The 27,741-nt window shown below is 43.2% G+C and overlaps 1 protein-coding gene across 4 annotated transcripts in view; it reads left to right on the top strand.

Annotated features, from left to right (window-relative positions):
• Nucleotides 1-27,741, top strand: part of Adamtsl3 (ADAMTS-like 3) — a 314,808-nt gene that overhangs the window by 226,094 nt on the left and 60,973 nt on the right. For 3 of the 4 annotated variants that reach the window (XM_013512536.1, XM_013512537.1, XM_013512535.1), the window contains exons 18-21: nt 2,311-2,503; nt 2,593-2,772; nt 15,398-15,550; nt 26,328-27,406. In XM_013512536.1, coding sequence (XP_013367990.1) covers nt 2,311-2,503; nt 2,593-2,772; nt 15,398-15,550; nt 26,328-27,406 — 1,605 coding nt within the window. The remainder of the gene's footprint in view (nt 1-2,310; nt 2,504-2,592; nt 2,773-15,397; nt 15,551-26,327; nt 27,407-27,741) is intronic. The other variant, XM_005381454.2, reaches the window with a different exon arrangement.

The raw sequence follows: 27,741 nt of genomic DNA, 5'->3' as shown, positions 1-27,741 counted from the left end.
CCATGCTCTGGTTTTGGCTAGCTTCATAATATGTATTAAAATATTTTAATCTTATTACTTTGGAAAATTTAAAATAGCCATGAAATGCACCTGTTTTTGAAAATCTTTAGGAAGTCTCCCACAAAAATAGTAAGGTTCAGCCCCTTTGTTCAATTAAATATGTTATTCCCTAGAAAGGTATCTATTTCATCAATATTTTCAAATATATTACTAAATGCATATTCTTATTAATGCTTTCCTCTTTATATCAAGGGCTTAGAGAAGTATTTTAAAACCTTCAAGTTTTTGTTTTGTTTTGTTTGAGACAGAGTCTTACTCTGTACCCCAAACTGGCCTTGAACTCTCAATCCTCCTGCCTCAGACTTGCAAGTGCTGCGTATGCCAGCATACCCAGCTCTAAAGTGTTTAAAGTTTAAAATTACATTTCCTTTTATTTTCCTGTATCTAACAGCTCATGTTTCATGTATACTGTACCAGAACTACTCAGCGTTCCATTACTATAACAAATACTTGAGGTAATGAACTTACAAAGAGGGAAGGGTTATTTTAGCTTACGAGTTTTGAGCTTTCAGCCCAGGATTGATTGGGCCCATTGCTTTGGGCCTGTGTTGTTGTAATTCATAGTGACCACACATGGTGGAGAGGAGGCCTATTCACCTAAGGATGGGGAAGTGAGAAAGTAGAAAGGGGCTGGAGCCCACAGTCCCCTTTAAGGCCGTGCTCCCAATGACCTAAAACCTGGTACCAAGCCCCTCGCCTTAAAGGTTCTACCACTCTGAACAGTGCCAAACTGGGGACCAACCTTTTAATATTCATATGTTAACATCTATACGCCTTGGGGGATATTCCAGATCCAGACTATATCACATAGTTGTGCTTTTCAGTCCGTCTCTATACTTGTATGATTTTGTCTTCAGCATGAAATTTCCCTTCATGAATAAAAGTTCTGCTCTTTTTGCCACATTTTGTCTTGAGTACTATTTTTATTTTTCATTCTCCTCTAACTTACACAAATAAAAATGTTTACTATAGGAAATTGTAAGTGAGAAACAGTGAACATCACCTTTAGATAAATACTCATTTTTAAGAGAATTAACTTACTTTTATGATAATGACTGCTCATTAAAATAAAATCCAGAAAAAAACACAAGAATAAAGGAAATAAGAATCCTATCACTCAAAGTGATAACTGTTGAGATTTTTTAATGTGGAATTATCCACTTTTTGTGCATACATTTATAAATGCATAAACAATAGGATTATACTCTGCAAGCCATTTTATGCATTATCTTTTGTAGTAAAAATATACTATGAATATATTTTTAATGTCAAAACTATGTCTGTCATATTATATTAATGACTGCTGCTATTACTGTATATGAATCATTATTGTTTACTTTGCCATTCACTGTTACATATTTAATAATCTCCTTTCATTTCATGAAATACTATTTTTTTCCTCTTATGAACTGTCATGGACCCAATGTCCTTGTATGTGTCTGAAGCATTTTAGAATTGTTTCTTCATGATGTACCTCTCCAGTAACTAGTTAAGAATTCATGTTCACTAAAAATTAAACATCCACAAAATTAAAACAACCATAATATGTAATTTTTCATGCATCAGATGGGCAGAGGCTTTATTAGGTTATATCCTTTAGTGTTCTGCAGGGGTAGGAAAATGGGCACTCTTACAGTTTGGTGGGATGTCAATTGGGAGACTCTTCCTTAAAGGCAATTTGGAAACATGGATTGAAAGCAGCTGCCCTGGTTTTTCATTTTAGATATTTCATAAGAAAACCTGATTTTTCCAAGATCTTATTGGAAAGGAATCACATTTTTATATATATGTATACATGTTGTAAATCCAATGCTAACATAAAAGAATTTTCTTAGGGATATTCCAAATAATGAATCCAGGTGCCCTGAAGATTTCCTGAAGTGTGTTTTTAAACATTTAAAATGTCTTTTGACGCTTCTATAAATCATCATTTCCTTGGGACTCTGCTTAAAACCAAACCAAGTTTTTATTTTTGATAGATGGTGGCAGGGCAGGATGGGGAAAATATCTGATGCTTTTTTTCATTCTGGATCTATCCAAATGAGTAAGCTCTTTCAACACTTCCCTGACATTTCTTGTCTCTCGGTGCTGTATTTCTGTGTTTTACTTGTATCTATTGCTGGAAATGCTGGGGCTGTGGCATCTGTACAGAGTCTACTGTCTGGAGGTCCAAGGAGAACTTGGAACTGTTCGCGCGGATGGCTGTATGCTATGTCATTATTCACCTTTCCCTCTTGGGTCCCGGTATAGGTGGCACGTGGGCACCTGGGGGCCCTGCTCAGCTTCTTGCGGGGTTGGCATCCAGACCCGGGAGGTGCACTGCCTGCACCCAGAAGAATCCCCCGCTCCTCCAGAGAAGTGTGGAGATGGAAAGCCCCATGCCTTACAGGCATGCAACCAGTTCGACTGCCCTCCTGCCTGGCACATTGAAGAGTGGCAGCAGGTATGGTCATCGTGCTTAGGTGGTATGGGCCCACATGGTGCCACCATGCAAGGGCCCAGCTGCAGCCTCACCTCCTCCTGTCTCCACAGTGTACCAGGACATGTGGTGGGGGCACTCAGAACCGCAGAGTCACCTGTCGGCAGCTGTTAACAGATGGCAGCTTTTTGAGTCTCTCTGATGAACTGTGCCAAGGACCCCGGGCATCGTCTCACAAGTCCTGTGCCAGGACGGACTGTCCTCCACACTTGGTGGCGGGAGACTGGTCCCAGGTAAGGGCTGCTCTGCTACACAGTTCCTCCTTTCTGCCCCCTCCCTCTTTTCAGGTTCTGCTTCCTCCACGGGACAAGGCCAGGACCAGTGTGAGATGCGGGGTACCAGGGTGCTGATCACAGTGGTGCTCACTCACTTGGGGCATGGACTGAGCACCCTTTCCAGGGCCAGGCACAAAGATTCATGTGCCATTTTTCTCTAAATGGTTGCATTATCTTCCTCCCACAGGGATCCCTTCTTTTGGAACTGCTGGCATCTTAGTATCTCAGGATGAACTCAAAAGCAGTTTGGTTGCTCTTTTCCTTGTGTCCTTTCCTGGGGAGTTACCCATTAGCCCCTGTCATTTCCCACCTCTGAACATCTTCAGTGCCTTCATTTCCTCTACAATCTGTTGCTACCACTGTTCATCACTGTTTTACCCTCGGAAAATTGCAATAAATAGATTCCCAGCCTTTTGTTTGGATGCTGGCGGGACTTGACCCTGTCTAAGGATATCTGATTTTTCATGTGGGAGAACTCGATCCCAGTAGCTAACATAAGCTCCTTATATTCCCTCAGCTGGCAAAGTAGGAGCCGAGTCTATTCCTTGTAACTGTTTCACAGGTCTCTTCAGTTGTGTGACACTGCTCATCTGATCTCCCTCCCTCTCTGTCACTCTCCCATCTCCAGACTGCCTGAAAAACCATAATCCCTTCACTGTGCTCATCAGACCAACTGCTTGAGTCTCACTACTCACAGAAGCAAGCTCCCCAGAGTAGCTTACAGGGCCTTGAGTTGGTGGTGTTCTTATTGCAGCCCTGTAGCCTTACTCCAGACTGTGGCTCCAGGCTGAAGTCTTAGCGCAGACTCTGATGCAGATCATTCTTATGAGTTATGTTGTCACAGTCTTGTGCTGTCAGATCACTGCCACCAGATGTCTGTCTTCTGGGAGTAGAGAGCCAATCTCAACATCAGATATGACCTCAAGAAACTAGAACAGGTGATAACTAACACTCACAAATTGCCCTGAGCGCTAATTCAGGGCCAATCACAATCACACTTGCTCCCCTCATCTGGAAGCAGCTGTTGATTTTGCTTCCATGGGGTGGAAGACAGAGGTCCATTCAGATTAAGTAACTGGCCTAAAGGCAAAGCGAGGGCTCACACTCAAGTTTGTGTGACCTAAGTTTATTGAAGGGTAGACACTTCAGTTTTTCAGGCAAAAGCAGAGCCTTTTGAGCCAAACAGACCTTTTCTGGAAGCCCAGCTCTATAGCCTCTAAGCTGGGTGTCCTTTTTCAGTATACCTAACCTCTGAGCACCTGTTTTCCTTTCTCTAGGAGCTTTGGTTATTGTTAAGATAACATGAGGTGTTTGATATGAAAACACCCAGAAGTGTAGACCTTTTCCATCCCTTTTGAAGGAAAAGCCACGTTTCTGGCCACATATTGGATTGACACTGCTTCTCTAAACATGTTCTTAGATTTGTATTTTTTCTTTAACTGTCTAACTCCATCAAGTAACTAATATGTTAAAACTATCTTAACTCTAAAAAGTCTAGTGAAATGTTCCCCTAAATACTCAGGAAATGCCCAAGAAAAGCAATGGATCTTTCTCCCAGGGTTTACAGAGCAGTAGTTGCTGCAGGTCCAACCGCCATAACCCACTCCCTCTGTTCAACTCAGCAGGAGCTGGGGACAGACCAGTGGCCAGGATTCTCCTAAGCTGCCATACTGTAGCTCAGCAGCGTGAGGAGCAGGATAACTGTCTCCTCCAACTCTCAGGTGCTAAATTAAAAGGCAAGGCTCCTGTAGAGGAGTCAACCTCCCTGATCTGGGGCAAAGAAGGAAAAGTAAAAGACAGTCCCATTAAGCTTTTCCAGCAAAGCTGCTTTACTTTATTTCCCCTCCTGTTTTCTCCTGGAACAATAGCAGCCCCAAGGAAGAGGCATTATTAGGAAATTCTTCTGGGACTGGATCAGGCGGGAGGTCTGGACAAAGGTTAGAGAGGAAGGTCCCTAGTCTTGTGGGCAGTATTTGTTCCAGCCGCCCAACTATGCCCCACTAAAAGGGAAGGAGCGTGCTTCTGCAGAGAGAAGGCTTTTTCTCCTTGTGACTTGCAGTGTGGCACCCGGACCAGTCAACTGGACATCAGTGGGGAGCTTAAAGAAACAAAAACTCTCAAATCTCACCCAGCCCCAAGGAAGGAGAATCTGGGTGTTAGAACACACACACTAAGTTTGAGAAGTCTTTCACTGCTTGCCCCGTGTCTGTTCAGACTGCTCAGCTCTCCAATGTGTCTGAGGCAGAAATGGCCCTGGATGATGACATCCTAGAGCAAGTACTGTCCTGACTCAGGAGAGGCCAGACAAGGAAGGAGAGGGTGAGAAGCCAGGCACCTTCCTCCTGGGTGCCCCAAGGAGCTGCTAGAGCCACTGTTGTGCTCGGAAATACCCACTCTCCATCTCTCCTGCCTTATTTCCACTAAGAACAAACAGATCTTCACAGTTCTATCATGTCTGGCGGAATAAACTTTGCTCTGGCCTTTTACAGTGGGGAGAGGAGATAACATTGCTGCTTTCCTCTCTAGCCCATTATCTGAGCCAGTAACGGGACCTGCAGCTGCTAGTTATGTGTGACTGATGTCACAGCACCATACACACACTTGTGTTCATGTCTGTGATCCCAAATCCATGCTCTAGGAGCCAGGGATTTAGCTCAGCAGCACAGTGCCTGCCTGGCAAACTCAGCGTCGTGAGTTCAATTCCTGGTACCAGAAGAAAAACAAACAAAAACAAAAACCAAATCCACACTCTAGCTCTCAGCTGCCTTCCCTCTTCTGTAAGTCTTCTACTCCCTAAAATCACAGACCATTTCCCACCTTTAACTTGCAGTTACCTTACTTTTTATTGTATTTCAATGTAGTGCTACTTCCTGAGCAAACCAAAAGTCTTTCTATCTGTCCTGTAGTATTGTTGAGGCCAAGAGGTTGCTGACAGGTCCTTGGGCCCTACAGAGCTCTGAGCTAATAAATACACTCCCTTAAGAGTCTTTGCAAAGTCATAGAAAATGCAAAGCGGTGCTGAAGTGGTGATTTTTGGAAAAACTTGGCCCTCTAACACAAGAGAGGAAAATCACTTATTTGGAGGGATTTTCCTGGGAGAAACAAGAGAAGAAAATGAAAGAGGAGGTTACCCGCGTGATCTGAGTTGGACCTGAGAAAGTTGGTTCCTGAAGGCACAGAGTGAGCGCTTCTATACCAGGTGGTCAGTCAAGACCCCTGCACTCACTGCCGAGGCCACGCCGCCAAGAAACCCCAGCCTGGGAGGAACAGGAAACACACACACACGTGAAGCAAGGCAGAGCCAACCTCAGCCCGAGGCACTGACTGCCATGTCTGGACCTGGGTCCAGCCAGGCTTACGACCTGGTACATAGTAGTTTGAGTTTCCTCCTGAGTTCAGCTTTTCTCCTGCTTGCTGAAATTTCCTTTCATTTCTGGGTTGCTTTGTTTTGGCAGAGACTCTGGCACTAAATTGCCACCCTTCCCAAAAGCTTCCTGCCAAACTACTCTATGTGCCATGGGATGGCTCATTTAGGGGCAGCCGTCCATCTTGTGGTTCTGGATAAAGCTCTTCCATATGGGGACTGGCCACTACCCCTAGACACGGAAGGGCCGAGAAGCCACACCAGAATTTCCATTCTTCGGCGTGCCAGGCTGGCTGGCCCGCTGGCGTGCAGCTGGAACAGTCCCCACCCCTACATTGGCTGCATTCATGGTGTGCTGGAGCTTTGTCCATCCATTGGCTCATTAGTTTGCCTTGGTGCCTTAGATCTGGACCAGAGACTTGTGTGGAAAGGAGCCTTGAGTTCTTACACAGCTTTCCAAGGTTTAAGAAGGAAGCATTGATTCATCTTCCTCCGTGGTGCACATCTATGACCCATACCCCCCAAGGCCTGTTCCGTGCCCTCATCCCAAGACTGGAGCCTTCTGCCCTTTGTTCTCTGTGCTTTGACAGAGCTTTGGACTGTTTCGTCTACTTTCATCTTTCTCCTTCGTGATGTTTCTGGGTGTACGGGATTTTCTCTTACATACCTAACTGCATCTTGCCTATTGATTTGTCCTTTTCCAACTTTCGAAAAAGCTCACTATTTGAGCTTTTAATCTCCATTGCTGCACTTCCTTCTGTAGCTGAGGAAAGAGTCACTGCTTCCCTAACTCTTACAGATGACTCTCCATCTCTAGGAACAGACTGTAATCTTTTGTCCAACACCTCATCCTCAGCTCTACATGTAGAATAAATGTACTGTCATTTTGGGAAAGCAAGGGACAACCTCTTCACCCCGTCCCAGCCCATTCCCCACTCCCTGTCACTGCGGCAGTTACACCATCTTGTGATAATACCTGACTTCTTCACTTCCTGTGTCCAGGGGCCTATGCCTTCCCATGCTTCAGTTCTTGAAATATATTAATATTTTAAGTAAAGAAGGAAAAGGTCTCTATAAATGAGAAGTTTTACAGAGAACATGTCTGGGACACATACATTTGCAAATACAGCATTCCAGTTTTCAATAGATATACTAGTTATGATTTGTGAAGACAGCTTGTTTTGGAGCCAGTTCATACTGACTTGTGAGAACCAAGTATAAATTTTCTCATCTTATGCAAAGTGACAATGAATTGATAGCTTGAAGTCAGTTGTGATAAAAGTACTTACACCACAGAAATTAATTTACACCGCACTCACTTCCTGCAAATACTGTCAAGTGCATAGAAGGGCTAGTTCTCTCTCTTTCTCTCTCTCTCTCTCTCTCTCTCTCTCTCTCTCTCATCTTGTGCACACACACACACCACACACACACACACACAATCTTGTTGATGAAACAGTTTGAGCCCATTAGCAGTGCTTAGAAGGAAAGCCCTCAAGAAGTTACACTCTCTGGACTTTTTTTTTTAAAAACAAACTCTAAAGCTTAATTGCACTTCTCTCAAACATTTTTTAATCTCTGTCTTCATAACTGGTGTTTGATGGGACCAGGAAATATATCTGGATGCAGGTCCATTCTATCAATCGAAAATCCTGTAGCATTAGTTTGGATTTTGTCTGAGATCTTTGATCCAAATGTATTAATTCTTTGTTCAGATATTCCTTCTGTGAATAAAAAAATTCTGGTTCTCAAGGTTTATTCTAAAAACTTTTCTTTTGTTCTGTCTTAGTGGTATTTTATCAGTGCTTGTGAGTGTTACTTGATGGTGGTTGTTTAGGGAGGTTGGTTCCTGCATTCAGAGCATTTTAATCAGTTCAGTCCCATTGTTCCTCTCTCCTTGTCCCCTCCCTCCCTGCCTGTCCCTTTCTGTGTCTCCACAAGTGTCTACCTCCTTTCTGTCCTCTCTTCTTTATCTTAATTATCTATGTATCTGGTTTTAGGGTTTCACATATAAGAGAAAACATATGATATTTAAGTTTCAAAATCTGACTAATTTCACTTACCTTGATGGATTCTAGTTCCACTCACTTCCTGCAAATGACATGATCTCATTCTTTATTATGGCAGAGTAATATTCCATTCTGTAAATACTCAGATGGCCCCTTTGCTTTATCCATTCATCTGTTGATGGGCATGTAGGCTGTTTCCACAGCTTAACTATTGTGAATTGCACTGGTAAAATATGGGTGTGCATGCACTCCTGTTATATGCAGTCCTTAATCACAGCATTCTGGGAAACCACACACAATCATGGATACTGCAGAAACCACAAAGTTAGCAGCTAGGGAGAGATTTAAAAAAAAAAAAAAAAGATGCGGGACCAAGAAATCAACAATTAATACCACCACAAGGAAGTGATCCCACTTGGAATAGAACCCTGACCCAGTAGATCTCAGACTAATCACTGAACCTGTGAGAAGACCCTGGATACCAGAGGGTGAGGAGGGCAGGAGCAGTCACACAGACCCATTGAAGGGCCTCGAGGAGACAGGGAGAATCAGAGAGCTCACAGCTCTGAGGCCTCCAGAAGTCCCCAAGTGGAGTGGCCAGAAGTGCAATCCATACTGGGGAGTGGAAAGGGAATGATCAGTGCTTTGGGGTTCGGAGTCAAGAGCATGCAGTTCTCACAGCTGTTATGGTTTGTGTCTAGATATACCCCCAAAGCCTCACATAGTTATAGGTGGGGTTTTTCAGAGGTGGCTGGATCTAGAATGTATGATTGCTTAACACTGCCATGCTAGGATCAAGAGCCCTAGAATTAAGGGTTGAGTTCTACCTGCCCTGAGTAGCCTAGATAAGATATAAGGGATAGAAAGAGCTGTGGTTGCCCACTTGCTTGCTCTTGCTGTCTTCTGCCTGCCATGGACTGTTTCTCCTCTGTGATGCTGCCCTGCCTTGGAGCCAGCCGATTATGGACTGAAACTTCTACATGAGCTAAATAAACCTTTCTGCCCTTAACTTGTGGATGTTGAGTATTTTGTCCCAGCAATGAGAAAAGTAACTAAGACAGTGGCCAAATTGTTCAATGCTTCTTTTTAATAGGAAAGACCAGAGGAAGAAGCCCTGGACAATGAAGATAAGAGAGCTACCCCCAAAACACTCCAGCCCCACACTCTGCTTTGCTAAAAGCGCAGAAAGCAATCTATATCACTTATATAGATGCAGCAGCAAACCCTTTACAAAGATACTATAAGATAAAAGTGCCAATAACACAGAAAAATAATGAAAATTTGACCTTGAGACTGATGAAAATGTTACTTAATATTACAATCTGAGCTAAAAGAAACTAGGAAAACCACAGAGATAAATCAGAAATATAAAGTCTGAGAAATGAGGTGAATAAATAACAAGAGGATGTGAAAAGAAGAGGATAGAGGAAAGAATTAGAAAATGAAGGAAAAAATTTTCAGAATGGAGACTAAACTAGAAGGAACCCCAAATGCCTAGACACAGAGAATGTAATAGGAGAAATAAAAGAAAAGAGGGAGGTGGGGAGAACCTAAGAGAAATAGTGAGGATGGAGGTGAAAATAATAGATATAAAAGACAGTGAGAGAAAATCCAGTGAATATTGTGTCCCAAGAAAAGAAAACTGCTAAGGTAATATGAGAGAACAAAACTATAAATAAAAACCTTAAATTGCCAGATTGAAAGAGCATTCCATATGCCTGGAAAAATTGACCTCAAGTGAGTACTATTGAGACAAATTCTAGTAAAACTACTGGCATTTAAAAATAAAGAAAGGGCTGGGGAAGTAGCTCAGCAGCATAAGCACTTGCCTGAGGTCATGAGTTCAATTACCGCTACCAAAATAAAGAAAGAAAGAAAAAAAAATATAAGCAGCAGAATTAATTCACTTATTAGGGAAAGAAACTCATACTGGCGCCAGACTCCTTGACAATACAACTTCATACTGGGAAAGAGCAGCGGGCAATATAATTAATATACTGCAATAGAGGGAATGTGACCCATGGAATCTATATCCTGCCAAACTGATTTGCAGGTTTAAGGACCATAGACAAACAGTTGCAATGATGCAAGAAGCTTGGGTTTGTCATTTACACAGCCTCTTCCTAAGGAATCTATTAGGTGTCCGTGAAGAAACCATAGGCGAAGCTTTGGCCTAGTATGCTGCTTTGTGGCAAATGCTGATAAAAGACTGATATTTGTGGGAGTTAATTAGAGGAGGCGATCATTAAAGGCCCCCCGCTCTGTAAATGTTGTCTTCTGGCACTCTTCCTTCGAACCTAACAGACACAGAGTCACACAGAACCCATTCAGAAAATGATCCTACCACTTATAATGAGGGAAAAAGTCATGTCAAATTCGTATCATTAAAAATGTCTTATGTGCAGTGTTTGACAGCTTGTTTAACCACTGCTATGTGAACATAAGTGGCATGGTGGTAGTTTTGTAGAAAGTTGACATTGAATTTTATTATGTGGGAAACTTACATGATCATTTGATCACTAAAAAAAATGATAATTTGGTAAATGGGCATTTTAAAATTGTCATTTAAAACCTACAAAAAGCTTCTCTCTGCACAGAAAAATAATAATAATTAGGGCTTTGCGTGAAACATGACAATAAAGGCATTTTTAAAAATTCCATTCCCCTCCTTTGAAACCCAACAAAAACCCACAAAGAGAATGAGAAGGAGGGAACACTCTGTCTTCAGTGAACAATGAAATGGCCACAATCCCAAACTGTAAATTATGAAACACACCTGCCAAAATCCATAAAATCTGGACTGAAATGAGAGGCAAGGTTGAGCGCTGACAAGTATTTCCTCCCGCACCAAGTGGGTTGTTGATTGCCCTGGGAGTGAGTGTGGTAGTCCTGAAAGGCCTGTTCAATAGTTCTTTGATCACAGAGACTTTAGGCTGAGGACCATGAGCTTCCCATGAAACAACAGACACCATCTGAGCAGGGCTGCAGGGTGAGGTAGGGCTGAAGCAGGAGCCATATTTTTTATTCCTCCTTGCTGAGATGAACTGGTGTGCAGGAAGGGGAGGCAGCAATTGCTGAACTATTACAGTCAGCCTGCTAGTTAAAGCCTCTTTGTTTAGTCGTACCTTCCATTCAAATGCGAAAATCCAAAGAGAATTGTGGGTAAAGGATATGAAAGGCTTGGTGATGGAGTACTGAAGACAACAGACTGATGTACACTGCTCTCTTCACTGCCCAGGTTGGTATTAGTCACAGAGTTGCATTTAGGGCAGTAGAGATGCAACAGCAGGTCGGAACACCAACATGACACTCACGAGTTCCAGGCAGATTTATTTATGTTGATGGGTATTGATCAGGATCATTCCCTGAATATCAGGCCCTGATCTGTGGTGGCCCAGGGCTTATATGAAACAAGCCAGCAGGAAGAACAGAGGCAGAATGGCTTGTCAGTTGGGGACTGATTTTTACAATGTGCATCACAGTGACCAGCTATGCATCACAGTGACCAGCTGTTTCTAAGTGACAGAAGCAACTGGAACTGGAGCAGGAACTGTTACCAGGGAAACTAAGAAACTGAAATATATTGGCTGGGGGTGGGGGAAACTTTCTATTACAGAGAACCTGTGCATGAGGAAATCAAAGTAAGGGAGGAAGTTAGAGCAGGAGGAGGATCCTAAAGCAGGAGTCATGCAAATAACATAACAAAGGTATTCCTCTGAGAAGAATTCCAACAAATAGATCCCATGTTTTTCCAAGAAGTCATAATCATAATGTCTAGGGGCATGGGGCTTAAAAGCAGGTGAGTTAAGCATAGGGTTGCACACCTGTAATCCCAGAACACTGGGAGGCTGAGGCAGGAGAATCACAAGCTGGAGCCCGGTCTGGAAACGTGAGCAACTTAGTGAAACTGCCTCCAAAATAAAAAAATATTGGCTGGCAATATAACACAGTGCAAAAGTTCTCAGTTCAATGCCCAGTACCATGGGGAAAAAATTAAGAGAGACAGAGATTATAAAACAATAGAAGGATATGAAAAGCAATGAGAACAGTCAGGGGAAAAAGCAAGATGTAAAATTGGCAGACAGAATTTACAAGCAACAACAACCATAGAAAGAAAACCACTGAAAATGGAGGTCTAGTACACAGGCTAGAATAAGTCATCCAGAATGATATGGAAAAGAGCAAAGATATAAAACCAGTTGCTGGAGTCAGTGATGGGTATGAGGACAGACAAAGGAGATCAAGTGTAAGCTTAACTGATATCCATTGCAAAGAACACAACAAACAGAACAGAAAAATATTCAGAGATAAAATAAAAGAAATTGGTGTCTTCCAGTAAAGTCTTTTATTAGCAAGTCATCCAGGCACACCCCGGGCCGAGAAACACCCAGGACCAAGAAAATCCAACCCAATAAGACAGCCTGCATAAAGTATGTAAGAGTTTGCAAAATCTAAGACAGCATGGCCCGAGATTGTTCTCACTGCTGTATTGCTCTTTGCATAGAAAGGGAACAGAGGGGCATAGGGACCCTGCTCTGATGCACTTCTAGGGTTAAGAGGGCACGTAAAAGTATTCAAAATAGAGAATCCAGGAATACATGGACCTGGTTAAAGAAAAAAAAGATGGAAGTGATAAATTCACCTAAGACTAGAATGGAGATTGATCAATGAGAAATTATAGCTCGGAACAGAAGGTAAAGAGCAGAAATTTTTTTTTTTTTTGGTCTTTTTGAGGTAAGGTCTCACTATGCAGTTCAGGCTGGCCTTGGGCTCACTTTGTAGCCCAGGTTGGTCTCAAACCCTTGACAATCCTCCTGCCTCAGCCTCCCGAGTGCTGGGATTACAGGTGTGTGCCACCAGGCCCGGCAAGTGCAAAACTCTTGACATCACCTGATAGTGTAATGAAAACTAACTGGGGATTTGTACACAAGAACTGGACCATGCATTATGTGTGCTTTCTTCATCTTTCACAGCAGAAGGTCCCTAGATATTCTTAAGTCAAAATACGTCACTAAACATCACTCTCCAAATCTCTTGTTGGTTTCTTTAGACTTACTTAATTTTAGAGTTCTTTTGGGAATTAAGTATAGTTAAAAAAAAAAGACATTCAGCAACTTCTTCCATTTTACTTTAATTTTTCCTTAATATACTTAATAAAATTGCACTAAAGTTTTAAAGTAAAATTACATGACACAGAGTGCTTATCAAGTATTTATGTTATTTTATAGGTAGTAGTTTGGGTGGTTCTCAGATACCTCTTTCTATATTAGTCAGCTTCACATTGCTACTTTGAAGTAGCCCAGGAAATTAATAGATGAAGAGAACAATGTACTTAGCTCACAGGTTTTGGGGGTTCAGAAGCATGGTGGCTGCGTCAGCTCAGTTCTGGGGAGACTGGATGACACTAGCAGGAGATGGGCAGGAATGGTGGCATCTGAGTCCAGGAAGCTGGGAGAAGGCTGGGTGGGGCCTCACAGTCCCTTTAAGGCCACACCCCAATGACCTAAAGACCTACATCTAAGCCCCACCTCTTAAAGGTACATAGCACCTTCCGGGAGACCAAGTCTTTACATATGGACCTTCTGGAGGTGCTCAGATTACACCCAGCCCATAGTTCTTTCCTTTCTATACATTTTTTATGTTATTAATTTTATTTTTAACTGACATAAAAATATGAAAATTGTACATAACAGAGGGACACACCATATGATGTCTTGGTACATGTATACAAATGGTGACCAAAATGTATGACTAATGTTTAAATTTTTAAAAATTCATTGTAGTAAAAGACACATTGGCTTTAATCTCCCTCAAAATGCTCCCCTTACCTCAAGCACACATATGCCATTGTTCTTGCCACTTTCTGAAGAAATTTTGGAAGTCCCTTTTCTCACATGTCTTTTGAGGTATTCCCTGCAAATTAGTTATAATATATTTTTGTTGTTTTCTTCATATAAGAGCATGCCATCTGCAAACAGTGAGAACTTGGAATTCTTCTTTTCCAATTTGGATTTTTTTTTTTAAGACAGAGTCTCACTATGTAGTTCAGGCTGGCCTTGAGCTCACTATATAGCCCATGCTGGCCTCAAACTCACAGTGATCCTTCTGTCTCAGCCTCCCAAGTGCTGTGATTACAGGTGTGCCCCATCACACCTGGCTACCAATTTGGATTATTTCTTTCTCATGTTTACTTGCCCTGGATGGGACTTTCAGTACTATGTTAAATAGTACTAGTTTCAGATCTTAGAGAAAAAACTTAGCCCTATTCAGTGTGATGTGGGCTGTTGCCTTATTATATAAGGCCTTTATTATGTTGTGGTATGTTCTCTCTATACCTAATTTCTTTAGCATTTTTATCATGATGGGATGTTGAATTTTATCTAATGCCTTTTCTGCATCTATTGAGTGAGCATATAATTTCTGCCCTTTGTTGTGTTGATGTGGTGTATTGTGTTTATTGGTTTGCATATGTTGAATCATCCTTCCACCTCTGGGATGAATCTTACTTGATCATGGTGAATAATTTTGTTAAGACACTGTTGGATTTGACTTGCTAGTACTTTGTTGAGGATTTTTGCATCTGTGTTCACCAAAGATACTGGCCTGTCATTTTCTTTTTCTTAATGTATTCTTGAACGGTGATGGCATCAGTGTAATGCTGGACTCCTAGAACATGTTTGGAAGAATTATTTCCTCTTCAGTTTTTTGGAATAATTTTAGAATAGTCAGTATTAGTTCTTTCTCAAATGTTTGGTAGAGCACAGCAATGAAGCTCAGATCCTGGGCATTCTGTTGACTCTTCCTACATTTCCATGGCTTATATTCTCGGTAATGAGTGTGTATCTATTTTTTTGAAAAATCAAAACTATTTTACTATACATAAATAAATAGCTAAAAATAAGTCAGATCTGTCAATTACAATGTCTAAAACAAATCTCATAGCCATAAGTTACTGTAAACTTGTTACTAATAGCAGGAATAAAGAAGGCAATGAAGAAAAGGAATAAGAAAGGGAAGGAAGGGGAGGGAAAAGGATGCAAGGAAATTGACAGGAGAAAGGGAATCTCTGTACCATGGAAGACATTGAAGGTGGGGAAGCGGTTTGCTCAGGCACCACCCTGCGTGGGCCCTGCGCTCTCCCATTGCAGGCCTCACGTCTGCTGGCGATGTCCTACGGACTCTGTCTGACCTTACCCACCTCTCTCTGCAGTGCTCAGTCAGCTGTGGTGTAGGGCTCCAGAGAAGGAAGCAGGTGTGTCAGCGGCTGACGGCCAAAGGCCGGCGCATCACTCTCAGCGAGGCGATGTGCAGGGGCCTCCCAGCGCTGCCTCTCGTCAGACCCTGCCAAGCACCTTTGTGTGGTAAGTACCCAACGCCCATGTCTGCCCAGAGGCGCCCCTTCCATGAGTTCCAGCCAGCAAGCTTCATTTTCTGTACATCAGCTAATTTCTCATTTGCAAGCAAAGCAAATCGGCCAGAGCTCTGACTTTTGCACAACAGGTGATAGAACGTGCAAGACTGAGGCACAGCTCTCCAAGAAGGCAGTTTTGGGAAATATCTGCCCACTTTACAGATGCATCTTCAAGGCTTTCTTGCCTGGATTTATATTCTCTGCTTCACCACAGCTTCTCCCACTGAGAATTCATGATTGTGTCTTGTCTATATTAAGCTGAAATTCTGGCTTACTCTCTGATAAGGTATTTTTATTTGACGGACTAGAAACAGAAGAGCTTTTTTTAGTATTAAAGTATTTTTATTCAGGATAATTGAAAACCAACAAGAATGAAAAGATGAAAAACCTTTGGTTTAAAACGGCAGTTTAGATACTTCTTCAATTAATTGTAAATAGTAAGCTGACTAGAGTTAATATCACGGCTTCACTCTATTCAAAGCTAATGGCATGTAACATTCACCTGTGTCCTCATTGTCCATGAGACAATACATATCTACACATGCGTGTGCATGTTTTGTGTGAAAGGATCACAAAAGATGAATTAAGGGCTGTTGTACCAGCAATTGGGAATCAGGCAGCAGAGAGGTAATGGGGAGGTGGGACAGGGACACGGAATGAGAGCTTCAAGGTGCTCTTCCGCTTTGCGTTTACACTTTTCCTTCATTTGTAAAACAACATTCAGTATCATCTGTAAAAGAGTATTCAGTACCTCAGGTACCCCCCTGAACTTGCTTATGGTAAGAACCAAATTAGAAATAAACAGTTCTTATTTTAATACTGCTTTTAAGTGTGTGCATGCGTGTGTGTGCACATCCTCGGGTTACTGCTAATTCCTTGGTTACTTGACAGTTTTCCTGGAAGAACTTGCAAACAAAATAATAAAAACATTAAGGTAAACTAAAATGCAATCACATTTATCGAGCACTAACTATGGGGAGTTCCTCAATGCATTTTCTCAGATAGCCTGTCCCCTTCTACCCCCGCTGCAGTTCTACGAGTCAGACATCCCCATTTAGAGACAAGGAATCCAAGCCTCAGGCCTGAGGATTGCCAACTGGCCTCCTTGGCTTGTTTGACCGCAAGCTTGTCTGATTCATGCACCCACGCTCTTAGCTGCCTCTCTTTGCTGATTCATGGATGGCATTAACATTTTTTCCCGGGAGTCCTTTGAAAACAAATTTTCAAAATTTTGAGATTCCAGAAACTTGAGAGTCCAAGTTTTGAAGTCTCCTGGAATTCAAGAATGTCTGTGGCAAATGGCGCACAGCCATGTTTTGTTTGATCTGCTTATCTATCGGATTTTTATTAATCATGGATGATTGCATAGCATTGCGAATAGACTGCCAACCACCTGAGAGGAGAGTGAAATTGAAGTCATACTGGCAGCTTCCTCTGAAATCACCACAGAATAACATGTGGGAATGCAGCATGGCTCTGAGGGCATGCAGTGTGGTACAGGACAAAATTATAAATTATGGCGCACCGTGCAAACCAGAGTCACATTACAGGTTTTAAAGAAAAAAAGCCATACTTTTTCTCTACCCCACCCAGTTCCTTAGTCTGCCAAACATGTAGGTCATGGATGCAGACCAGACACTGGAATGTGTGCTCCCAGGAGGAGGCCAGTCACCTCCAGCTGGCCTTGCCTGGGCTGCAGACTGGCTGGGGCATCACTGTCGTCTGGTGCCCTTGCTTGGCCTTGCAGGACCGCTTCTCACTCTCACTCTCTCTCTGTGCTCCAGTCTCTTGGGGCATAGCACAGAGCTGAATGGTGAGCTGGGCCTCCCCAGCCTCCAGGGCCCGTTGTCTCTGGGTCATTTCCCCCCGTAATCTTGGGCACATAGAACTCAGATGCCCTCCTCAGATGTCCAAGTCACCACATGCAGACTTGCAGGACCTCTATGTGCTCTTCTCCCGGACACACTACCAGGCCCGGTCTTCCTCTCCAGCCCTTGCCAACCTCCAGGTCAACCAACATCCTAACACTGATACCCCCACCTCCCAGTCCCATCGATCCTACTGATGCAGCACCATGGCATGGAGACACCTCAGATGTCCTTGTCACAGGCACAGGGAACCGGCCCACCTCACCTGCTCATGTGGAGAATACCTCGCTGGGTTCTCAGGTTCTACCTTCTGCTTTTACCCTAGAAACCTGTCTCACCACAAGCATTCGCCAGTCCCTGTGCAGCCAGCCCCACTGCCAGTCTTCATGCCCTTCTGTCACCTGCTGTCTTCGTTTCCTGCTCATCTGTAACCCTGCTTTTACTTTTCAAGTGATTGTGTTTGTAGTTTTTGATTCCTTGGCATGAGCTACTGGGATTTGCTAAAGGAAATTATATCACCATACTGCTGACACATATGTTATACAGACATTATCTGAATTTAGCCAGGCAATAGTATGTTGTTTCCTAAGATTCCTAGAAATTCCCCACCGCAGCTACTTTTAAGTATTGCACTGACCTTTCTCCCTGGAGTGAATTTGTCTTCTAGTCCTCTAGGCATTGTAAGGTTACAGTGATGTAACTTTCCTGTTTTCCTCTCCTCTTCATTTCACATCTCACTTCTTCCCAGACTGGAACAGGCCTCATTCTGAAGAGGGTCTGAAGGCAAGAGAAACAAGCCCCATTGTGCTGGGACCATCATTCCCTTACAAGGCTCCACTTCTAGAAAGTGTATTCCACTCAGCACATTGGGTTTCCACCTTCCTCCCATCCTCTTTGATCTCTCCTGCTCTTCCTTTGGCCCTTGGGTCCAAGGCAGGGGTCCAAGATGTCTTGCACTCCCCCTAGAAGCCGGACGTCCGGTTACACCCTGCTACTTCTTCCCAGATATTCCTTTCACAGCCCACTCCAGACTTGTCCTTGGGTTTGAATTCTGTCCTCTGCCTTATCTAGCGACTGACATTCGCTTTGCAAAGGACACCATGCCTTCCTCAAGAAGCCTTCTGAGTTGCATTGTGTCCAAAAGATCCTACGATATCATGGGTGAACTAACTCACTTGAGTTCAGACCCTCCATCTTCTAGTACCTCATCCCAGTTGGGAATGAAATGACATTGGGAAAGTTATTAAATCTCTTTGACTTTCAGTTTCTTCATGTATGAGATGGAAATAGTAATTGTGCCTGCCTCCCAGGACTGTTATGAGAATTATGAATTAACGCCTATAGCCAGGCACATAACGAAGACTCAGGAATATTTGTATTTTAATGTCATTATCACCTTCCTCTGATTCCTATTATAGCTTTAAAATAAGATAAAATGTAATAGAGAAACTCGCATTGTATTTTCTGGCCTTTTAGAGTATAAACTTGTTTAGGGTAGGTGCACAGTACTTCTGGGTGTTTTGTTTTGTTTTATTTGCTATACAGACACCAAAATTCCTATCTGAAAGAACTGAACTCTCTCCAAATGCATCAGATGTCCCTAACTCTATCAGATTTAATAGGAATCAGAGGAAGGTGATAATGACATTAAATCAGATTGCTATTAGAATTCCAGTAATCTCAATTTCCAATCAGGCACTTGAAGCAAAAAAAAAAAAAAAAAAATGGTAACATATGTAGAGTTGGGTTTTAGAGTTTTAAAATTATAATTCCTGATTTTAAAAGGATCCTTGAGTTTTAGTGAAGAATTCCTTTTTTTCCCAGAAGTACCGAGATCATGACGGTGAGAGAGGAGGCATCCAGGCATGTATTATGAGACTGAAATACCAGGAAAAACGTGCCTTGGCCGCTTCCCAGGGCTGCCTCACCCACTTTCTGCTTTCTAGTCCCATCTCCACCGTGGTCAGTGTATGGTCCTCTTCCGTGGTTCTCCCAGCCTTATACCTACAGTACATGCTGAACTTCCCGGTAGAATCTGGCCTGCCCTGCTATTGCTCTTCCTCTAGGCTTGTCATTTCTACCTGTTTCTGGTCATACCCATCCCTGCCTGACATCCTGCAGCCCTTAGAAGCTAGGCTAGGCATAGGACCCTCACCAGCACCTTTCTTGGGCTGGTGCCACCTCCTGCAGCATCCAAGGTTTTTCTTTTACTCACCCAACCATTTAACAAACAATTCATTTAACAAAGGGCGGCAGCAGGAAAAAATTCCTAATGAAATTTTCTGAGAAAATAAGTTTCTATTCATCAGGCCCTTGGTGGGAAGAATATAGGAGTATTTGGGGAAAAGAGCAGCCTGGGGCAAAAGTAGGGGATCAAATGAAGTGGTACGTTTAGGGAACTCAAGCTATTCCATAGCACTACAAGGGAACATGCAGCATCAAGGTGAGAGATCATGGGCAGAAACTATGTTTGAAATCTGACAGTGACTCAGATGTGCACCCCAGTTCTGGATGCCTATGTAGAATTGAATGCTAAAGGACAGGGACTGTGGTGTGTTTCTAAATTTTTATCAAACAGATTTGGGAGTGGGGGGTGATAGGGGAAAGGTAGCTCGCTTCTGCTGTGGTTTGCTGGTCCCCATAGTGTGAATGCTGCCACCACCTTTGGTTCTGGTCTAGCCCTGGGACGTCATTGAATGTAGAGTTAGGGACAAACGCTAGTAGCCCTGTTGCTGGTGAGTTCATCTAACTAGTTCCCTAGTTTCTGCTTGAGAAATTGGAAGAAGATGATGCCTCTTACCTAGGACAGACAGCAAAAGGAGAACCTTTGAGATGGGAGGGGCTGACAATATGTTTAGATTATTATATGTACGTATGCATGTATGTATGTAGTACTTTGGGTCAAACCCAGGGCTTCAGGCATGCTAGGCAGTTACTTCACTACTAAGCTATACCCGAGCCCATATTATAACAATATTTTAAAATTAAGGTACCCAGGAGAGGTTTTTAATATGCAGTGGCCAATTAGGTCTATATCTCTGGAGAGCAGTGCAGGATAGACAGACTAAATAGGGAGGCATTGACCGAAAAGAGTTAGTTCAAACTACAGGATCATTCAGAAAGACACAGGGCAAGAAGAGAGCTTGTTGAGCACTGGCCCAGGGTAGAACTGGCAACAGCAACAGTTAGAAAGAACAAGAAATGTTAAGAGAAGTTTAGGGAGGAGCGACTTCTTCATGTAGCAAGTGATCGTGGATACCAGAGACTTGGGAACAATCAGGTAAGAATAATGGGGCAGGAGGGAGATATTTATCACAGGGCCATCCCTGGCTTTTCCTGGAGAGCTTTAGGATCTTCATTCCTAATGGAAGGAGAGAGAACCAGCACCAGCCAACAGGCAGGTGGAGAGCTGGATTCCCAGGGTGGGCTTCCAAAGGTATGATAGGAAAGTGGGAGACTGGCCATAGCTAGAGCCCATTGGGAGTAGCCACAGCCAAGGCTGGTGAGATGGGGGTCAGCTGACTTGGGGAGAAGCCTGGCATGGCAGAAAGTCTTACAGTCCTGGAGGAAGTAGTAGGAGTATGGCTGGCTGGGCACACGAGGAGCTGAGGCCAGTTCTGTGGATGGCCTTGGGCACTGAGAGCTGGGATGAAGACCCAAAGGAGGACATGCAGGAACAGGCCTTTCATTCTTTAGAAAAGCCAAACTGTGCCATTCTCATTCCGGCACAGCAGGAGAGGTGGAGGGATGTGTCGGCACTGTAGCACAGTCTGGAAGGCCTCTGGGAAGATGTTCAGGAACATGGCCACTCTCTGCAGGGGGTGGTGCTCTTGCCCTCTCCGGCTTGATCAGTGTCACCATGTTGGGACATTTCCATAGACAGGAGGAGGCTGTCTCCTGTATCCCAAGACAGACCAGTTTCTTTTCTTTCTTTCTTCCTTTTTTTTCTTTATTAGTACATGTTTGCAGGACATTCCATTTACAATCATCTTGGGAAGTGGGCACACGTACGTATTACAGCTTCTTTTTAAAATCCCCGTTCCCTTCCTCCCTCCTTTGTGCTCTAAATCTCTTTTCCCATTTTCATTCTTGTTGGTATTATTAATCTCAGCCCATATTATGATATTCATTGAGGTTATTAGGTTTCTGGACATGACATATTTTTATTCTACTTGTTTCCCATGACCCTGGCTCCTCCCCTTGCTCTGTCTCTGGACCCCTTTCCGGTTGCAAGAGCTCTATCCCCTGTCTCCTTCTATGCATCCTTTATTGTGCTCTTTGTCCTTTGCCTTACTCAAATGAGAGATACTACAGGTATAAATACCTTGTGTCAGACCAGTTTCTTGCCCCAAAACTGGGTCCAATGAAACCACACCCCAGGTACTTCTCTGAAGGAACTCACAGGCATCCCATAGAGGAATTGGCCCAAACTGTAGAACCTGGCATCCTAGCAGGGTTCATGAGTTTCTATCTTTGGTCAGAATCTAGTTCCTGCCAGCACACCTGCCAGCTGGATTGCTCTGAACCCCAATATGGGAAGCTGCCGAGGCAGGGCTGGGAGTGGGGCCAGCTGAGGCCATGCTTGGGCAGTCAGGTTTCTCCTGTGGCTCGACCGACCACCAGGGCAGGCTCTTCACCAAGGCTAAGCCTTGTGTGCCATCTGCAGGCTCCACAGCCTGCTTTGGAAGGAGACGGGTCCCATCAACTTTAAGCTTTAGGTTCAGCTGAGGGACGTCTGGCTACTAGTGGACTTAAAGGTGGTTAGGACCCATCTCTGTGTTATTCCTAGGGCATCGAGGTGGATTGTGGGATCACAACAGCCTTGTATCAGCCCCAGCCTGGAGCCATGCATGTGGCTTCTGCACCATCCTGTAAGAGCAGGCATGTTCAGGCTTTGACCTCACCTGCAATTGTTCTGAAACCATCTCTCTCCACACATCATCCAGTTACATAGATGCAGTGTCTGACTTTGTATTGTTGGGGGGGAGGGTTCAACTTTTTATGAATCTTTTTAATGTTTAGTTTTTTATTAGTACATGTTTGGAGTACATAATGATCACATTCCTCATGGGGAGTTGGTACATGTATCTAACACATCTTAGTTCTTTTTTCATCTCCTCCCTCCCTCTTCCCTCCATCTCTTGGTTCCCTTCCCTTTTGCAAAAGATGTATCTCCCTATTACATTTCTTTTATACTGCCCTTTATTTATATTTTGGGTTTCTCATACAAGAGAAACTATGTGATATTTAAACATGTGCATCTGATTTATTTTGCCTAACATCATGGTCTCAAAGTGCATCCAGGTTTCTACAAATGACTCAAGTTTATCTCCTCCTGTATAGCAGAGTACTATTCCACTGTGCACAAATAACACACTTTCTTTATACATTCATCTTTTGATGGACATATAGGCCACTTCCAATATTTAGCTCCTATGGATTGTACTGCTATAAACATGGATAGCCATGTGTTCTGGCTTGTATCTAGATGTCTCCCCAAAGCTTCATGCACTCATAGATGAGGCATTTTGGAGTTGGCTAGATCTAGGGCATGTGATACTGGGATTCGGGGTGTGTGATACTAAATTAGTCCACACTTGAGAATTTGCTTAGTTTTGGGTGTGGCTGAATGGATTTACTGAAAATGGAAGCCCCACCCTGGGTTTGGGTGGCACCATCCAAAAGATTTTTACCCTGGATGGGATAAAAAAGAAAGGCAGGCTTGCTTCTGCTGCTGCTTCTGCTGCTGCTTCTGCTGCTGCCTCTGCTGCTGCTCCTCCTCCTCGCTGCTTTCTGCTTGCCATACCATGGACTGTTTCTCCTCTGGGATGTCTCACTGCCATCCTGCCCTGCTTTGGAGCCAGCCCCTTTAACTTGGTGTCTGGTGTTTCATCTCAGCAATGAGAATAGTAACTAAGACACTATGTTTCAATGTAAAATGTCTTTAACTCTTTTAGGAATATACCTAGAAGAGGAATGGCTAGGCCAAGTGGAATTTCTACTTCTAGGTTTTGGAGAAGTCTCCATATTGATTTCCATAATGGTTTTACTAGTTTACATTTCCACCAATAATGCAGGGGGTTTGTTTTCCCTCACAGCCTCTCAAGCATTTGTTTTTTTTTTTTTTTTAAATTTTTTGATGATAGGCATTCTTCTGCACTAAGATGAAATCTAAATGTGGTTTTACTTTGCATTTCTCTAATGGTCTGAGATGTTGAACATTTTTCAGTTATGTATTAGCCATTTATACTTCTGAAAGTGTCCATTCATTTCAATTTACCATTTTGTATTGCATTTGGGGGGCTATTTTTTCAGTTCACTGGCAACATTTTCCCCCATGCTGTTGGTTGTCTCTTCACTCTGTTGGTTGTCCCTTTTACTGTGAAGAAACTTTTTAATCTGATGTGATCCCATTTTTTTATTCTTGAAGTTATTTTTTGTTCATTTTGGGTTCTATTCAGAAAGTTCTTGCCTACACCTATGTCTTCAAGAGTTTTACCTATCTTTCAGCAGGTTAAGTGTTTCTGCTTTGACATTTAGATCCTTGGTCCATTTTGATTTTAGTTTAGTACATGGTGAGTGACATAGGTCTAGATTCAATCTTCTGCATGTGGATATCCAGTTTTTCCAGCACCATTTGTTAAAGAGGCTGTCTTTCTTCCAGCTTATGTTTTTGGTCCCTTTGTCAAAAATCAGATAGCTGGATGTGCTTGGGGTTTTTTCTATATTTGCTATTGTTATGATTGATAGATACATTGTGTCAACTTGAGTCTAGAAGCTTAACTAAGTAACTCAGTAGTTCTACATTCTGGGGTGACAAGGACGTGTCTTTAGGGCTCTAGGATGTTGTTCACTGTGTCAGCTTGAGAAGTTTAAAAGTTCAACTAAGGGATTCAGCAGGGAGCTAGGGTTATTACTTTGTAAATAGCCTCAGTTTGTGGAAGAAGAGGGCACAGAGGTGGTGTGGGCGTAGGCAGCTAATCAGCATACACTATAAGGAAGGAAAAGAGGCTTGCTGTCCCCCTTGTGTTGTTGCTTTTGCTGTTTTCTGCCACCATGAAGTGTTGGCCTCTGCCACATGCTACCCTGCCTTGGAACCAGCTTCACAAACTGCAAGCTAAATAAATCTTATCTTCCTTCATTTTGGGTGGCAGGTATTTTGTCTCAGCAATGAGAGAAAAGTAGCCAAGACATCTGTTCTGTTCCACTGATCCTCATGTCTACTTTGGGCCACTGCTGTGCTGTTTAATCACTGTAACTTTGTAATATAACTTCAGGTCCATAGGCCTGAACTACCAATTTCATCTTTATGAAATTAGCATGTAAATTTATCATGCCTGTCCTTCATCAGCTACTTTCTCTCCCAAAGAAAGTATGGGTCTATGTCTGTTGCTTTTCTGAACCTCTAAACCTCGGCAGGCAGCCAGAGAGGAAAGGGTGCATGATGTACCTGGAATACTCTAGGATTTATTCTTGAAAACCGGGGTACCAGCAAATGTGCTGTATTTAGTGCCATGAGCCTAAGAAGGCCGTCGAAGTGTACCTCACTGCCTTTTCTCCCATTCTGTTCCTGCCAGTGTTTATACCATGAGGAACCCTGAGTGAGGTTCTTTAGGATAAGGAGGCTTCATTTTAGGACCTTCTAAATCTAGCAATACTTACAGTGTGAATCCAGGCTCTCTTACCACTCACTGATGCCTCCAAGCTTTCTAGACCCCATCCCATTATCTGCCTGGGGAACAAAATGCACTGTCAAAGAGGATCCAGACCCCTGCACACACGTCGAAGTGCTCATTCCCTCAGAATCATGTCAGAATACAGGAAGCCCTCTCCCATAAGTGAATCAGGGAGATGGCTGCTGGGGATACAGGATCTAAGGTGCATCCTCTTTGGGCCCAGCCTATTAACTAGAGTCTGTGCCCAGGAAGAAGTGAAGGTTGCTCCATCTCTGATTGTCTGCTGCCTCTTGTCTGGACCTTCTATGGTCACCTGGCCAGGGTCACTGTTATCATACATGAGAGCTCATTTTGCATATGTTGCTGTGCACATTTCAGAGAAACAATCTGATTAAATTTCCACATTCCTCTGGTGAAAGTACTAGCATTATCCACACTTTATAGGTCAGAAAACTGATGCTCAGAGAGGTTAAATGACTGTCCAAGTGGCAGAGAAAAGATGTCTACTTAGAAGTGTCTGGGTTCCAAGTGCCCGTACTACCTTTTCTTTTCTGATAACAGTTTGACATTGCTTCCTCAGACCCTCATGCTAGGTGAAATGGCATATTGGGGTTAATATTCTGCAGTTGGTCAACTTCATCCCTCTTTTCAGACCCTTCAAGTGCATTCATTCACATTATGCCCTTGCTTTCTCCTTGAGATATGGGGTACTCATGGCTCCAAGCTAGGTTAGCTCCCGAAGGCCATCCTGCCAGATCGTGGAGGCCCAACATAGTAGACCAACATTCTGCTGAGGGAAACCTATATCCAGAAGCTGGGCAATTATAAGGCCACCATATGAGCTTGGCATAGAACAAATATTTCTCACATGCAGAAGCAACCATTCTTTCTGTTTCGTTAAGCCATGTAACCTCATGGCTCCCCACACCAGGGTTTTTATAAAATAATTTACATATTTTCATGCAACTCATTCAAACTTGCGGTCATTGCTGCTAGAGTAATATACAGCTGTGACAGTTACTCCAATGTATGCATATATAATGTTGTTCATGTTTTACCACTCAATTGTTTTAAGAGTAAAAAGAGATACATTTGTATGCTTATGTCATCCTTAGAAAAGTACTGTCCAAAACCTTTTATTCCTGAGACTTCTTTTCCATCTTTTTATCTTTATTTTTTCTTGCAGAAATGAAAGTTCAGACAAAGACAAAAGTAGCTGAGCCAGGACCTCAGATTCTCAGTGTGCAGAGAGTCTACATTCAGACCAGGGTGGAGAAGCGGATCAACCTGACCATTGGTAGCAGAGCCTACTTGCTTCCCAACACCTCTGTGATCATTAAATGCCCAGTGCGACGCTTCCAGAGATCCCTGATCCGGTGGGAGAAGGATAGTCAATGTCTGCAGAACTCCAAACGACTCAGCATCACTAAGTCGGGCTCGCTAAAAATCCACAGCCTCGCAGCCCCTGACATTGGTGTGTATCGGTGCATCGCAGGCTCCGCACAGGACACAGTTGTCCTCAAGCTAATTGGGACAGACAACCGGCTTATTGCACACCCAGCCCTCAGACAGCATGGGAAGGAACAGCCTGGGACGGACCACCCTGGGGCCAATAGCTTGGGAGCTACTTGGCATAAAATGCGGCAGATGTGGAGGAGTAAAAATGAACTTTATCTGCCTGATGGTCAAATTAATAACCAGCCTTTCTTGAGAGCTCTGTTTGGCCACTGCAGCAATCCTGCAGGTAACACCAACTCCTGGGAGTTTAAGAATAAGCAGTTTGAAGCAGCCATCAAGCAGGGAGCTTACAGTATGGATACAGTGCAGTTTGAGGAGCTGATAAGAAGCATGAGCCAGCTCATGGAGGCCGGGGAGGTGAGCGAAGATCTCGCCTCGCAGGTGATTTATCAGCTGGTGGCTGAGTTGGCGTTGGTGAAGGTGCAGCCGACGCCCCCACAGTGGAGGGGTATCCAGGAGGAGCTGCCACCCTCTGCTCCATTCAGAGGCCAGACAGGGAGTGTGCCCCAAAGCACAAGTGTAAAAGGTCCGGGCCGGCTGACATTTAAACCCAAAGGACCTGTTCTCCTGAGGCAAAGCCAGCCCCCTTCTGTTTCATTCAATAAAACAATCAATGCAAGGATTGGAAACACAGTATACATTACAAAAAGGACAGAGGTCATTGATATCCTCTGTGACCTTGTTAACCCCAGCGAGGTCACGTACACGTGGACCAAGGATGGAGCACTGTTACAACCTTCAGGAAAGTAAGTAAAATGAGAATACAGGGTTCATTTTTGCAGTTCCTTCTTAAAGGTTGTTCTAGTTTTCTTGAAGATACTTTGGAGTTTCTTCTCCTAAAACTATGTTTCCAACTAAAATGACCATAAAAAAGTTAGGATTTTTTTTTTCACTTATGCGTTGGAATTTCTTATACTACCATGTTATCCTAATTACTAGCATATTGGTATAAAACTGTGTATAGGGAGAATGAGCTTAAGCATGTATACAGTCTCCATTTTTAAAAACCTTTATTTTATAGACCAAAAAAATAAAATAAAATTTCAAAAGATAATAGGAGAATAACAATGGTTGATACATT

The sequence above is a fragment of the Chinchilla lanigera genome, unplaced genomic scaffold (genome assembly GCF_000276665.1).
Source record: "Chinchilla lanigera isolate Chin_1 unplaced genomic scaffold, ChiLan1.0 scaffold00015, whole genome shotgun sequence".
In the NCBI taxonomy this organism is placed as follows: Eukaryota; Metazoa; Chordata; class Mammalia; order Rodentia; family Chinchillidae; genus Chinchilla; species Chinchilla lanigera.
The sequence above is the reverse complement of the archived record's forward strand: the minus strand, read 5'-3'. Positions and strand labels throughout refer to the sequence as shown.